Raw genomic sequence first — 15,815 nt, forward strand, 5'->3', positions numbered from 1 at the left:
GAGGACCAGTCTTCTGATTGGAAGCCAGCACATTTGTGCTAAGTCAATGAGTTGGACCATTGGTTCATCACTCTTAGCATTATCTATGCTGACTGGCTCTCCGGGATTTCAGGCAGGGGTAGAATTTACCATAGACTTAGAGTGAAGTTCTGGGTTTTTGTGTGTGCAATAAATCAGCAGTTAAGCTCAGTATGGCTTAATAATTCTATGTTTTGGTTTCTGTCTCTAGGAGAGGGCTGCTTACAATTTACATGGCGAATTTGGTAAGTAAAACTCTTAACATTTCATCTACATATTAAAATGGAATCATTTTAGAAGCTGTTATGAAGTCGAGTTTCCCTTAAATGTGATACATAATTTACTGGCTCAGTCGGTACCTAGATTTCACCAAGTAATTCAGAGATCCTGAAGGTTCTTAGCTAGATGGTGAAGTGGAAAATATGTTATATTTACTTCTAATATTGTAGGCAAATGGATAAACATTTTTTCTTCCAGATAAATTCTCTTGCATATTGTACTTGCATATTGAAATATTAAATTTTATGTCAAGTGGGTACTTATTCTGAACAATGTGTTTAATGTGACTTTTTACTTTCCATCATCAGCTTTCTGTATTGAACTTCTTTGAAAATAAATACACAATTCAAAGGGTGTCATTCTTCTGTGTTCTTTTGATGCTCCCTTCTTGATATGCTTCTCTGGAGTCCCTCAGATTCATCAAGGAAATTATACCATGCTTGCTCCAGTAATACAATAACACAGCTGCCTATTAATAAAGCAAAGCAAATGTGCTGTGAAGGTCTATAGAGAGGAATAATTTGATCATATTTCCAGATTGTTTCTAAACCAAATGATGGGAAGTTTAGAAATACATATTTGATAAGCTGTGCTTCCTGTGTTTGTGGACTTATGGTGGCAATAGCCACCATATTTTTAATTTTAATTTTAATTAAAATTATTTATGATAGTAGAAAGAATGATTTCCTTGAGGTGTATGGATAACTAATTCTAGTATTAGGATAGGTACTAAATATATTAATATATATACAAGAGCAAGAATAGAATTATCAAAGTAGACTATTATTTTACATAAAAACACCTTTAGCATCAGAGCACTGGGAATACAAATTTAATAAGGCAGTTGTGAATCGGAAAGAATTTATTTAGCTGTCTTCTGCATGGTTGTGTCATTTAACATTCTTCTAGATGTGTGTAGGCTATTCATGGTCAAATTAAGATCACAAGGGGGAGTCTTCAGTGAACTGCCTTAAGGTAACAGATTAGCAAAAAGGACTTTTATAGATCTCCAACTATCTCTAACTATGACAGATTAAATTGGGAAGATTGCTTAGGATTTCACAAGCAGTATACATTATTTTTCATCTGTTATTGTTCCATATACTTGGTTGATGTCTGCATTACAAACAATGTGATGTAAGGTTGGCTTTTATATATATCAGAACTTTGATTCTTAATTTTTAAGTACTACTCTCTATTGTCACAAGAAGAAATATGTCCGAAGGAATTATATTGCTAATGTGGACTTCCTGTTGAGCCCTAGTATTGTCAAGTGAATATAGGCACCAGGTTTCCGGATACTGAACTAAAATTGAGGTTGTCACCGCTAAACTGACATAGGTGATCTTGTAGTCTTGGGTAGATTGTGGTTCTAAAAATTTCAATTTTACAGTACCCAAACACAGACAGATGAATGCAGATGTTGTACAGCACCATAGGCTTTATTTGTGACATGCAAGTGTAATAACACAATAATTGATCTCTTTGGAAGTTAGTGTGAAAAAAAAAAGAATTCACATAAAGTAATATGAGACCTTATGTAGCTGAGAATGTGGGCTACAGAATCTGAACCAGTTGCAATCAATGAATCAACATTTCTGTAATACCAAGGAACCGAGAATGATAGTAGCTGGTCCTGGAGGCTCAACAAACATGCACAAGTCTTTCCAGATCTATTTTGGATTGCACATGTTGAAGGCAAGACATTTCTAAGATGGTAAAAGGGGTGTATTGGTAACATATGTATATATAAGACGATCCCTCTAAAGATATATTGGGATCAAAGCGAACCCCAGGATTCCAGCTGGAGGGTGAAAGTGAAATGTGATCACTACAGTTATTTCTGGATAATAAGGTAGGAGAGGACTGTAAATAAGATCCTTCTTAGATTCCTTGAAAGTAAAAGGCACAGTAGATGACAAGTTGGCAAAATGTTCTCCATTTGAAAAAACTGCTTTTGAGCTAGAAAAATTGCATAAAGCTGTGTAAAATTCTAGACACTTAAACAGAAGGAAAAATGAGTGGCAGGAGTGGGAGTAATTCAGAAAGCTTCCCATGGTGATTGCAATACTGAGTAGAATAATTAGTGGTATGCAAATCAATATCTTTTTAAAACTTAAATTTACATATTGCTTCTTAGGTGAAACTCTTAAGAGTAGTTAACAATGAAATATAAAACACTAAGTTGCAAAGAAAGCAATAAAAAATTATAAAATCATGTATGTCCTTGGAGAACTTACAACTAAAGGGAAAGGTACAATTAAAAATGGGTAGTTATGAAACCCAGTATTACCTTTTTGGTTTTTATTTCTCTAATGATGTTGTTTGAAATTTCCAGCTTTTTACCCAAGCTTCAAACCAGTTACTTACCAAAGTTTTCTTTCCACTTAGAGGAATGAAGTAAAAATAAAATGATAAAATATTTAAAAGAGATTGTTTTCTGAGTAGCAATCATGGGGGGAACTAAGGTTACTGAAAAAGCAGCAGTGGCGGCTTTTCTCACCCCACTTTCCTTTTTCTAAGATATTGGCCTAGTTCAGATATGCTTCTGTGCCATAGTTTGGTACTACATCTGCGTGGGCCTTGGCCTCAAGTGCATCCCCTCTCCTCTGTTGACACTGGAAGAAAAACTGGGAAACCAAAAAGTTACATTTCCTGTGACTCATTCTCATAATGCTAAATTGTGGTTTAGCGTTATGTCCAAACAAGGTCAATGGGTTATTTAATTTTTGAAGAAGTCTGCTATATAAATTACCGTAGACAAGAACCACATTCACATACAGTGCCATATACATACATGAACAACAGCAAGACTCAGGCTTCTGTACATTATCTGCCTGCTCCTTTCGTGACCCAGTTTCTAAAATGACTTATGAGTTCTGAGAAAAACAAAGCTTGCGTTACAACACAGCAAATTGCAGTTTGCCTAAGCAAATTGAAGTTTGCCAAGGTGTAGGTTGTTGGACAAATATAGAATTAGTCCTCCCCAACTTGAATCTCTGATGTTTTTGGATTACAACTTCAGCATCCCCAATGATGATTCCTGGCTAATAGCCATGGATGAGGGAAGTTAGAAGGCTGTACTATACAAGGTGAGGCATAAGGGGTTTGTGAACCCAAGGATTGTTGATGCTCACACACAAAAGACTAAACCATGGCTTGATCCTAGGTCTGAATACACCTGATGTAAAGAGTGTCCACAATGTTTTAGTATCATTGTGTGGAAATGCAACTCTTTTTGCAAGAAATAAAGCAGAAAAGCCACATTTGAAGGTGACTCAGAAACCACACCTAATCCAGAATGCAGCAGATAGACTGGTGACTGGGAGTGGCTGCCGGGAACATATAACTCCAGTATACCTGAAGGAGCATCTCCACCCCCATCGTTCAGCCCGGACACTGAGGTCCTCCTCCAAGGGCCTCCCTCACTGCGAGAAGCAAAGTTAACAGGGAACCAGGCAGAGGGCCTTATCGGTAGTGGCCCCCCTCCCTGTGGAACGCCCTCCCTTCAGATGTCAAGGAGATAAAGAACTACACAACTTTTAGAAGACACCTGAAGGCATCCCTGTACCGGGAGGTTTTTAATACCTGATGTTTTTATTATGTTTTTAGATATGCTGGGGAAACCCAGCCTGATGGACTGACTCTGAATAATAAATTTATTATTATTATTACATGCTACATACATACGTAGAAGAAAGGAAAAAGTGGAGCATGCTGAAACCCTTGTGCTATAATGCTAATAAACTGATGCATTGTGTCCCTTTGAGCTATATGAAGACCATAAAATGTTGCAGACGAGTATCCTCCCCACCCCGCTTGTGAGTAATTGCTGTTGGAGAACACTCATATCATTATGGGACGAAGGGAAAAAAAAAGATTTATGGCAGTGAACTGGAATTACACTCATTATTGCTACTCAGTTCAAATCAGCAGGGTAGAAGAATATTTTTGTTTTTCCAAACACTTCCTTCATGTATCCTCAAATTCTGCCTTCTGTCATTCTAATACATTTTTGTTTGAAAGTCACATGCATATTTTCCACGGCTTTTTAGAAAATAGTTTAGAAATAGGTAACATGCTGTTTGAGGATTGGTTGAACTTAGGTAATGAGTCCTGCTTTGGCTGGTGGAATTATCTGTTGATTTTTTTGAAGACAGTGTGACTGCTAAGGTTCTTCAGAACTTCCTTTATTTTAAAACTTAAGTACATGATTATCTGCCACCTAAGGCATCCAAAACATTTTTTAAAAAATAACTCACTTTAAGATCTGATTGCAAATCCACCCACAACTACATAAAACGTAAAAATTTGCTACAAGATTTCAAGAGAAGAGTCAATGCAGAAATAATCATAACAGCTGCAGAACAGCTTTCAGAGAAACCAGGTTTTTATTACTAACAGTAAGGTGTTACCGAGTATGAGTATGGAGAAGGCTCTCACCTATATCATAGTTGGCACATGAAGGGGTGTTTCGCCATTAGGTTCCAGGAAACAGCGATCTGTGTAGCTTTGAGAGCGTGGTTCCTTAAGTATATATCTGCTCTATAATTATGTCTCGATATAATAACCATGTAGGAGTTTGTTTTGCACTGGAGGAGACTACTAAAGATGTTCGAAGTGATATGCAGGATATTTCAGTGAAATTGTAGTCCATTTTAATGAACAGTTTCATGAATGATAAAACAGCCTTAGAAATGATGTAAGCAAAGAAAAGGATAAAATGCTTTTTATCTGACTTTATTACCATTGATTTATTAATTGCCTTCTAAATCAGTTTCTCAAGGCGATTTGCACGCAAGATAATTTAAAAAGGTTAAAAATACAAAAACAGCAAATACTTTAACAAGAAGATTTAAAAACTCTAACACTTGGACACTTATGAGAAAGACCCATTTATCCATCTGGGAAAGCCCATCAGAACAAAAATGTCTTCAGTAGTTTCCAGAAAGTGCAGATAAGTAGGTTCATCTTGTATCTCGGCAGGAATGCCATTCCACAGAGCAGGGGCAGAATTACTATGTAGCAGACTTTTGAGAATTTAGGAACTTCCAGGACTTACTTAGTGTCTTAACAATAAATCTGCCCCCCCCTCTCCTGAAAGTGGTAGGTAGGCTTTGTGTAGGCTCAAAGGGATTTGCTATTGGTATGTCAGCCTTCTCTGTTTGTTCTAGAGCTACACTTTGTGCAAGCAATTGGTGGGAAAAACAATCTCTGCTCTCTGTGACTTCAGTTTGTTTTGGTGACTTTGCAAGGAAGTTAGTCGAACTTTCAACAATACTGAGATTCTTGTTTTAAAATGAAATGCACATGTTTTAAAGCAATCACAGAACAAGCATGTTTTGTGTTAGCTTGAAAGTGCTCAGTACACTTTGCAAAAATGCATTTCTGCCCTTTGAAATGGATGCCCTCATTGCTTAGCCGTGTATATATTAGGCATCTCATATTTTGTGGAATAAGCAGTTTGAGCTATAGCAAAGACAATACTGCTATAAATTGATACCCTGAAAATAAGAAAGTTATATGAAACATAAGCAAAAGATACATGATAATTCAGATTTTTTTAAGGCTTGTAATATAAGCTAATTTGATTAACAGTGCATTATATAATCAGGTTAAAGGAAATGGAGAGTACTCATATTGACTTCTTAAAAGCCGAAATCTAAGGTCGCCGTTGCTGCCACCTCAATAAATCTTTTTGAGGCAAGTTTTAAAATTAGGAGTTATGTGAACTCTTAACATTGCTGATGTCTTCACTTTTTAAAATCATGCGCTAATAATATTAGATCCTGGCAGCTGGCATACTTGTGGATTGACATGGCTAATTGGCCATGGCATGTTAGCCCCAGGAAATCTCATCTGTCACTTCAGCCCAGAAATTCTGGCAGGAACCAGAGAAAGCATCTCTTCGTGGCCTTTTACAACTCTCCCAAGAAATGCTTTAGAAGCTTGATATGGGAATGCTGAAGTGTTCATTTATATTTTTCTACAGTGTACAAACTTGAGCTGTGTTGCAGAAGAAAAAAATCATGTAAGGGATTTGGCTGACATGTAAGATTAGCCCTCTCAAACAGTGACTTATTCGAGCAGTAAAGAACTTCACATCTGCATTGTCCACCCTACCAAATTGTTTGTTGAGAATGGTGCTGCAGCAGCCTTGTCTGTTATGAATGGATCAGAGCAACTCTAACCTGGTTCCAGGACAGTGCTGAATCTAGGAGCACTTCTGTGCTATGCTCCTGATCTTTGTGCAAAACTCCATCCAGGACCAGTCACCTACACCCTGATCAACCAAACGGTCCTGTGATCTTCGGATGAAGGGCAACATAGACATTTACTAAATAATAAAACAACAATAAGTGACTTCTTGTTCTATTTCTATGCTGCTTTTTATTCAAATAAATCCCAAAGCGGCTTACAAACAAAAGATAAAAATAACATAATGGAACATCACAAATACAGCATAAATCGTATAGAATACTTAACAAATCATCAGTAAAACAATCACAAATTAAACAATTGCCATCTATGTAACACTATTAACAAAACAACTAACAAATAAGCTAAACATCACAGTTAGACCAAAAATCGTATTATAGGGTATGCAACAACAGCAGCAAGGATACTTGTCGCTAAGCATTGGAAAACTCAAGATCTACGCACACTGGAGGAATGGCAGATGCAACTGATAGACTACATGGAATTGGCCGAGATGACTGGCAGAATCCGAGACTTGGGAGAGGAGACGCTAGAAGAAGACTGGGAAAAATTTAAACAACTTAGCACCATCAAAATAGACGAAGTGAATTATGAAGATAAGTCAAATTCAAGAAAAAACAAATTTTTAGATAACTATTAGGCAAAGTTTAATTTTTTAAGGAGTGAAATAAAGGTATCTAAAATTTGAGATATAATAGTGGAAAATTAGATAGTAAGGATGGAGATAAGGTGATAAATTGCTGACTTAATTTTTATAATTTGGAACGCAGGAGCGGGAGATGCGAGGAAGTCCAAAGGAGATAAGAAAACATGTTATGATATGTAATAATTTTGCTTGCTTTTTTATATTGTAACTAAAAAACTCTTAATAAACATTTATAAAAAAAACAAAAAAAGTATTATAGGATTCACAAAGTACTACAGCATTCATATCTATAAAACAATATTAACAACATTAACAAAATAGCAGTAAAACAAAGTCCTGTTGAAGTTGTACACATGCTCTCCCCACCATCATGACTCAAAGCTCCCATTCTAAAAAAACATTCTTAGAAAGAGCAAACCCAACGGACCACATCAGTATTTTGCTGTATACAGAATACTTACGGTACATCTTTGACTGCTTGAAGCATGTGACTTTATTTGGTTTGTGCCATCCAGGCTACTGGAGAGAGTTTGTTTGTTTATTGATCGGGGAGATAAATATTGCCTTTGTAGTAGCATATGGGAGATTGGTAATTCAACAAAACAGATATATGCAGTATGTACACATACACACAGCTAATCCAAATAGGAGACTAGGACCTTAGCAGGTTGCATAGCTCAATGACAAATGATGACAGGATTGGCACATTTCTTCTGCTTCATGGCTGAACTTGAGCCTGTCACCACAGCATAGCATAGAAAAAATATGCAGCTATAATTGCTCAGAATTAAACTCCAATGAACATGCATATTGAGAAGATCTAATTTGAGTTGCATTTGCAGTTACATAATAATTGCATTCAGAGTCAAAATTCTAAATGGATACTGATAGGGCTGGGCTGGGGCAAATAAACTGAAGCTTAATGCAGACAAGGCAGAAACTTCCAAATTGCAGCCTAGTCTTATTCTGGTATTCCATTTTTTCTGTTATAAAAGTGTCATAATGGCAGAAAGGATGTGCGGGGAGAGAGTCTTTGTACTGACTCTCTCTCTCCAGCGCAAGGATCCTTCAGAAGGGAGATGCTGCCAGGAGCGTTATATACAGGTGTATTTTGATGCATTGAATAGAATGACTCAAAGCTCCCATCCTATTTACCTCCAGCCCCTAAAGGAGAACCAGCCGGATAAAAGGATCTGGGTTGAAAAATAACTACTGTGGTACCTTGGTTCTCGAAGGGCTCAGTTGTCAAACAAATCGGCTCCCAAACGCTGCAAACCCGGAAGTGAGTGTTCTGGTTTGCAAACGTTTTTTGGAAGCTGAACGTCTGACGCAGCTTCCGATTGAGTGCAGGAAGCTCCTGCAGCCAATCGGAAGCTGTGCCTTGGTTTTCGAACGGTTCCGGGAGTCGAACGGACTCCCGGAACGGATTAAGTTCGAGAACCAAGGTACCACTGTACTTACAACACTACAGGGTTTTTCACAGTTATTCCTTGGACACAATCAGAGATTTGCAGCCTAAGGCAGTAATTCCTAGAATGTGTGTTGTGATGTTTTAGTAAGCTGCCAGAAATACATGAATTAAAAATTCCTTCAGCCAATTATTTTCACCCACAGAAGAAGCTGCCTGCTGTGTCTTTGCATGATCTGAGCTTATTTTGTTCTAATTAGCATTTGTGGGGCGCAGTTGATTCTTCCATATCACTTTATTAGATCTGGTTGGAGCATCCGATCACAGCTGATACAGAAAAAGGCAAAATTGCCTGGCTGTTACAGGAGACTTCAGGTTGCAGGGCTGCACAAGTTGCTGGTCTGTGCTTTCTTGCTTCTATCTACTCTCCTAAATGCATGCAATCATGGAAGTGGAACTTCAGATAGGCAATTCTCTGTTATAATATGCATTTTGCTTTGTATTTTATGACTTTACCTGCAAGTCACTCTGAAAATAATTTAATTAAAGGGTGGCAAGTAAGTTCTCAGAATGATGGAATAAATAAATTATTGCAACTCTTAGATGTGTGCACCTTTTGGGTTCAAGAGGGAAATATAATTTAAACTTTAATTCAGGGGGGAAGTTGTCAGAGGTTTGGGAAATGGGCAGCTAGGTGCTTGGTAGAAATGGCAGAGGGAAAGTTTTAAATGGAACTTGAGTGTGCTTGAACCAAGGCAGATAACAAACAGAGCCCCTGAGTGGGCATGTGGGGGAGGTGGAATCTTGTCTCTGTGATATGCTCCTTATGTCTTGATTAATGGAAGAAAGTGGAGGAAGGTACACTCTAGGAAAGCTTGTAAATGTCAATCTTGATGGAAGGCAGGTCACTTTGCAGACAGGATTGGTGTCGCTAAAAGCCAAAGGAAAATAAAATTCCCCAAGTTGATTAGTTAAGGGGCAAAAACCAACCAACAAACCAAAAAACCGGAAAAAAAAACTGTTGAGAGAAAATTACTGATTTAAATAGGAAAAAAAATGTCAAAATATCTATACAGTCATACCTCGGGTTGAATGTGCTTCAGGTTGAGCGTGTTTGGGTTGCACTCTGCGGCAACCCGGAAGTGACGGAGCGCGTTACTTCCGGGTTTCGCCGCTCGCGCATGCGAAGACGCTCAAAATGATGTCACGCGCATACGCGGAAGTGGCGAAACGTCTTGTGTTCCGTTCAGGATGCGAACGGGGCTTCGGAACGGATCCTGTTTGCATCCCGAGATTCCACTGTACAGTGGTACCTCGGGTTACATACGCTTCAGGTTACAGACTCCACTAACCCAGAAATAGTACCTCGGGTTAAGAACTTTGCTTCAGGATGAGAACAGAAATCGTGCTGTGGCAGCACAGCGGCAGCAGGAGGCCCCATGGTGCTTCAGGTTAAGAACAGTTTCAGGTTAAGAATGGACCTCTGGAACGAATTAAGTACGTAACCAGAAGTACCACTGTACCTGGAACTACCTGTCATATACATGGATCTTTTCATCTTGCCCAATCTGCTTCCTGTAGCTGTTCCAACTAACTTTGTTCCCTGGAAGTATGCTGGGCAGCTAGGTAAGTTAGGGAAGAGAATTACTTGAAAAGTTAAGAGGCCAGTTCAGAACTCTGTTTGCTTATGTACAGAAGCTATCTGAGCTATTTCAAAGTTGCTGGCTGACTTGCATCTTTGCAGTGACCTTTGCATCACATGGATTTAAGTATTTGAGAAGGTATTTGACCACCCCGTCCCAAAATCACCTCACAGGAGAGGAGTAATGGTATTTCATGTAGGATGACTGCATAAGAGAATCTACATTTCATAGACTTCTAAAGAGTATCCAGTTTTTAATCCTTGATGTAAAGCGAGTCAACTTGTTGAGAAAATGTGTAATGCTTACATGTGCAGCAAAGGGATTCTCTTCCCCTCCCACCAAATATTCTTGGAAAATGTAATTGAGTGAGAGACCAAATGCATTAAACGTTCCCCATAAACTTAAAATAATAGAATAGTCAACAAGTTTTCACTTTGAGGTTGCCTCACCTTTTAAACTTTGGAAAATATTTCCCCAGTTTTGGCTCCCGTCATGAAATGACTTAAATAAGATTGGTGAACAAGTTATTGCCATTCTGTATTACTAATGCTTGGATCCCTGTCATGGAGTCTTGTAAGTAAAAGTGTTCTGGTCAGAATTGCCAGATAAAATTATTGTCAGCTGTTGAAATCTGTTTGGCGTTCAGTGTGTTTTTGATGTCAGTGCCCCAGTGAAAGTTTTTAGTAAATTTTACTTGTGATGAGCACGTGATTCCCCCCCCCCCTTGCTAACTTCACTACAAGCGTTTCCAAATTGCTGCACTAAAACTGTTCAGAAGCTGCGGCTTCTTGCTTTTAGAACAGCTTTTGGTACGGGGTGCAAAGTGCAGCTTGGCACCACAGTCTATACAGTTCTTTTGTCCTATTCAGTACGGTGGTACCTCGGGTTACATATGCTTCAGGTTACATACGCTTCAGGTTACAGACTTCCGCTAACCCAGAAATAGTAACTCGGGTTAAGAACTTTGCTTCAGGATGAGAACAGAAATTGTGCGGCGGCGGGGGGAGGTCCTATTAGCTAAAGTGGTGCTTCAGGTTAAGAACAGTTTCAGGTTAAGAACGGACCTCTGGAATGAATTAAGTACTTAACCTGAGGTACCACTGTATTTCTGTTTCATCCTGATAACCTATTCGACCATGAAAACTGGCTGCAGTTCTATCAAACTGGAAACCTAAAACAGGCATGATATAACTAACAAAGCCTTACTCCGACCCATCAAATTTCAGGGCAAACATCGTACCAACTTGCTACCCAGTCTACAAAGAGGCCAGATGTTCTGAGGGAGCACACAGGAAGGGAATGTTTCATGGCAGGCTAAGGATGGGTTCCTAGAAGGAGGGAAGGACCTGGATTCTAATATTGCCTTCATCGAATGGGAATGGCTCCTGTTCCACATATGCAAGGTGAATAGGGTCACTAAGGCACAGAGTAGTACAGTGGTCAAAGTGCTGATCTAGGATGGGGGAGATCCCGTTTCAAATCCTTTCATAGCCATGAACTTGGTCAATGAGCATCTCTCTTAGCCTACTATATCCCATTTTACAGCTCCTTGGAAGAAACACTGGATACAAACGAAATAAATAAATAAATACATACATACATACATACATACATACATACATACTATGCTTCTCAATAGTTAAATCTATAAGTACTTCATCCGTTTTTTTTTTTTTTTAAGTGGGGAATGTTAATTAAATAGTTGGGGACCATGTTACCTGAATGGCTACCTATGCCTGCCCAAGCTTTACGGTCAGCCTTGCAGGCCCTGCTTTCTGGTCTGTCATTAAGAGACAGGTAGATGGATACTAGAGACGGGGTCTCTATAGTGGTGGCCCCATACCTTTGGAATGCAATTACCCAGGAAGTCTCACAGCTTCTAGTTTAATTTTTTTCTTGCATTAGTGTTGCCTTCTTGCTGTTCTCTCTCTCTCTGCTGCTTAGTTGTGCCTTTGCAGCCTATTTTAAGGGGGTTGACTGATGTTTTTAAACCATGGGTGGGAAACCAGCTCTCCAGGTGTTGGATTCCAGTTCCTGTCAGCCCCAACCAGCATGGTCAAAGATTGGAGATGATGGAAATAGTAGTCCAACAATATCTGAAACGACATAGGCTTCCCATCCTGTTATAAATTGCTGTGTTTATATCCTGTTATGATTTGTATGCCCCCCCCCTTGGGGGAGCACATTGCCCTAAAAAATGGGATACTTTAAAAAAAATTAAATAAATAAAAGCAGGCTGGAAGTAGAACTTTTTAGGGAGTGGGGAGACTAGCATATAACTACCATAGTCATTCTGGGACTGGCTCCTTTCCAGCTGTCATAATTTGAAGGATTAGCTTTCTTGCTGGAAAGAGAGGAAAGCCATCTGATAAAAGTGTGCCTAAAATATTTGGGACTGGCTTCTCTTGCAATATACATTAATTTATATAAGCATGTGTCTGTGTTTGTGCCTAGTTACCTCTCACTCCTGCACAGAGAGACTTGCGTTTGTGCATGTGTCTTTGTGCGTATGTAAGAAAAGAAAGCTTACAACGAAAAAAGAGCTATGTATCTAAAACTATATAGTTAGATGTTTTGTTTCTGCATTCCTAACTAATACTGGGTTTAAATGATGCCATCCTAAACTTTTGGAATGAGAGATTATAAATCAAAATAAATACATAATGGAAGAGGGAATTTTTTCGTTTCTCTGTCACAGTGGTACTGCCTGCCTTTAATATACCTCTTAATCTTCTAATTACTGTAAATCTTTGAGAGAGCCTAGTTACTTTTTCATCGAAGGGTTAACTAATTTTCTTTTGAAGGGATTCAATTAGGAGCTATTACAATGGTTTATTGCTTCAGGGCAGTGAAACTTAGGAGTCCAGTTGTTGTTCAGAAATGAGGCAGCACTCTTTTTAGCTGTCAGTGTTTCAATAACTTTAAAAACCGAGCTTATTCCTTCTGTTTTTGACGAGAGAGAGAGAGAGAGAGAGGCTTTTAACATGTGGCTTCAATTCGTGTTTTAATCAGAATGTGGAAGTAATTACTGTGACATCTGAAACTGAGGTAGCAATAAAAAAATTATCACAAACAAGACAGCAGACGCAAATTATTTTGTGTTTATTAATGGGTGGCCCTTTGGAAACTTTCCCCCTCAGCTAATTGGTTCCAGATATTTGAAAACTGAAATTGTTTTGACTGGTATTCCTGGCCATATTTAATTTGAGCTGCCTGAATGGGGATGAAGTTGTCAACCATTAATGCCTGTCTTTAAAGATTTTGGTAGTGGTAATCCTGCTAGTTGGTTCACCAGGCAGCACTTTGACAACAAAACACTTGTACTTACTGCTTTGCAGTAATTATTTATTTATCCTATCCTATTATTTATCCTATTGCTAAGGTTTTACAACTAATAAGTGCTGCTGGGTCACAAAGATGCCAAGACTGATTAAATGCTTGCGAAGGGGCTAAATACAGTGGTACCTCAGGTTAAGAACTTAATTCATTCTGGAGGTCCGTTCTTAACCTGAGGTACCACTTTAGCTGATGGGGCCTCCCGCTGCTGCCGTGCTGCCGGCGCACGATTTCTGTTCTCATCCTGAGATAAAGTTCTTAACCCGAGGTACTACCTCTGGGTTAGCGGAGTCTGTAACTCAAAGTGTTTGTAACCTGAGGTAACACTGTACTCAAGTAAGGCACACATCCTGTATGTAACCTTAAGTATTCACCCATAACAAAATAACTAAGTAACAATGAGAGGATAACTTAAACAGATTTTTTAAAAATTAAAATTAGGATTCCACCCAAATACCCAAAGGGTATTTAAACTTAATGTGATATAGTCATATCGAATCAGAAACGGGTTAGTATTCAAAGACAGTTGTGTAGACCTTTGTGTTTGCAGCATTATCAGTTGGGATAAAGAAATGATTGCACCTTCCTTTTTACTAAATAAAAAAATGTGTCTAATAGAACCTTAGAGACCAGTTAAGTTTGTTCTGGGTATAAGCTTTCGTGTATTCTGGGTACAGATAGGTAGCCGTGTTGGTCTGCCATAGTCAAAACAAAACAAATTCCTTCCAGTAGCACCTTAAAGACCAACTAAGTCAGTTCTTGGTATGAGCTTTCGTGTGCATGCACACTTCTTCAGATACACAGTGTATCTGAAGAAGTGTGCATGCACACGAAAGCTCATACCAAGAACTGACTTAGTTGGTCTTTAAGGTGCTACTGGAAGGAATTTGTTGTGTATTCTGGGTATAAGCTTTAAGGTGCTACCGGACAATTTTTATTTATTTATTTATTTCAACTGCATCAGACCAACATGGCTACCTATTTGAATTCCTTTTTACTAGTCTTCCTAATTTTCATTGTGATTGACTTTCTATTAGCTCTTTGTTCTTACACAGCCTTTTCATTGCAGCCTTGAATAAAGACTGAGAAATACCGGTATTAAAATGTTCCTCATACTGCCTTTTTTTCTAGATGGGTTTTACTCCCGAATTATATAAGTGCATATTATTAGCAAAAGTAGAACGGCCTTTTTGCCAACTTAGATTGCATTCCATTTGGGTTCCCACCTAGACAGAGAAGGCTGGCACATCCATGCTTTGGTAATCTCCAAGTTACCTGTTTGAAGATGGTTCTGAAACTGTACTTGTTTCACAAAATGACTGCTCACCTGCTAATTGAGACTGGTTATTAGCATCCTACATCAATTCATTTGGTTTCAGGTCTGTTTCTCAGCCCAATTCAGAGTGGTCTTGAACTTTTAAAGCCCTTTATAGCTTGGGGCCAGGGTACATAAAGAAGATCCTGTTTCCGAAGGTGTCTGCCTGTATTTAGATCATCAGCCCCTCTCTGAGTTCTCCCAGTCTCAGATGTGTGGCTGGTGGTTACCAGGGAAAGGTGGCATCCCAGCTTTGCAACACACTCCTCTAAGAGACTTACCTAGTATCCACTCTAATGACTTTTGCTAGGCAAACAGTTTTGTATTTTTTAGGCTTTTAAGCTTCAATTTATCTATTTAATGATAACAATTGTACTTTAATAGATTTGATATTTTCAACTTACGTTTATGTATTTCTCTCTCTTAAATATGTTGTTGTGAGTTGCCCTGGCAAATTCTTGAGTAGTAGGATATAAATCTTAATAAACAGCACCCTTTTTTAAGTTAAAAAAACATGGTCAGTCCTCTTAAAGGAGGAATCTATGTTCAGAATATGCTGTTTTTCCAAAATGGACATTTTTGTGTTTGAAAATGCCTCCTATATAGCTAGGATTCAAGTACTGGTGGAAATTTATTTTTGCTCCAGAATTATTGGTAGGTGGTAGGGACATACGGATTGTTGGAGCTGTGACTTAGACTACTATAAGACCGCATTTTGCCAGTAGAGTTTCAGCTATGTGTCTGGGTACCAAGTTGAATTTTAAGTGATTTATGGCCCAAATAAAAGTCTGTCACTGAAGGAAGCTGGTGTAGGAAACAGTGTTAGAGGGAGATGGGGGTAGTACTGAAACACCTTAAACATTTTATAAAAACAGTGATGTGATTGTTTCACAGTATTCATCTATGCAGGCTAGAAGTTCATTTACAGTCTACTTAACAACAGCACTGTGC

General features: G+C 38.5%; 1 protein-coding gene across 1 annotated transcript in view; it reads left to right on the plus strand.

Moving 5' to 3' along the window:
• Positions 1-15,815, plus strand: part of TMEM135 (transmembrane protein 135) — a 169,191-nt gene that overhangs the window by 31,241 nt on the left and 122,135 nt on the right. The window contains exon 4 of the mRNA XM_081860536.1: positions 230-263. Coding sequence (XP_081716662.1) covers positions 230-263 — 34 coding nt within the window. The remainder of the gene's footprint in view (positions 1-229; positions 264-15,815) is intronic.

The sequence above is a fragment of the Podarcis erhardii genome, assembly GCF_964252035.2.
Source record: "Podarcis erhardii genome assembly, chromosome: 4".
Classification (NCBI taxonomy): Eukaryota; Metazoa; Chordata; class Lepidosauria; order Squamata; family Lacertidae; genus Podarcis; species Podarcis erhardii.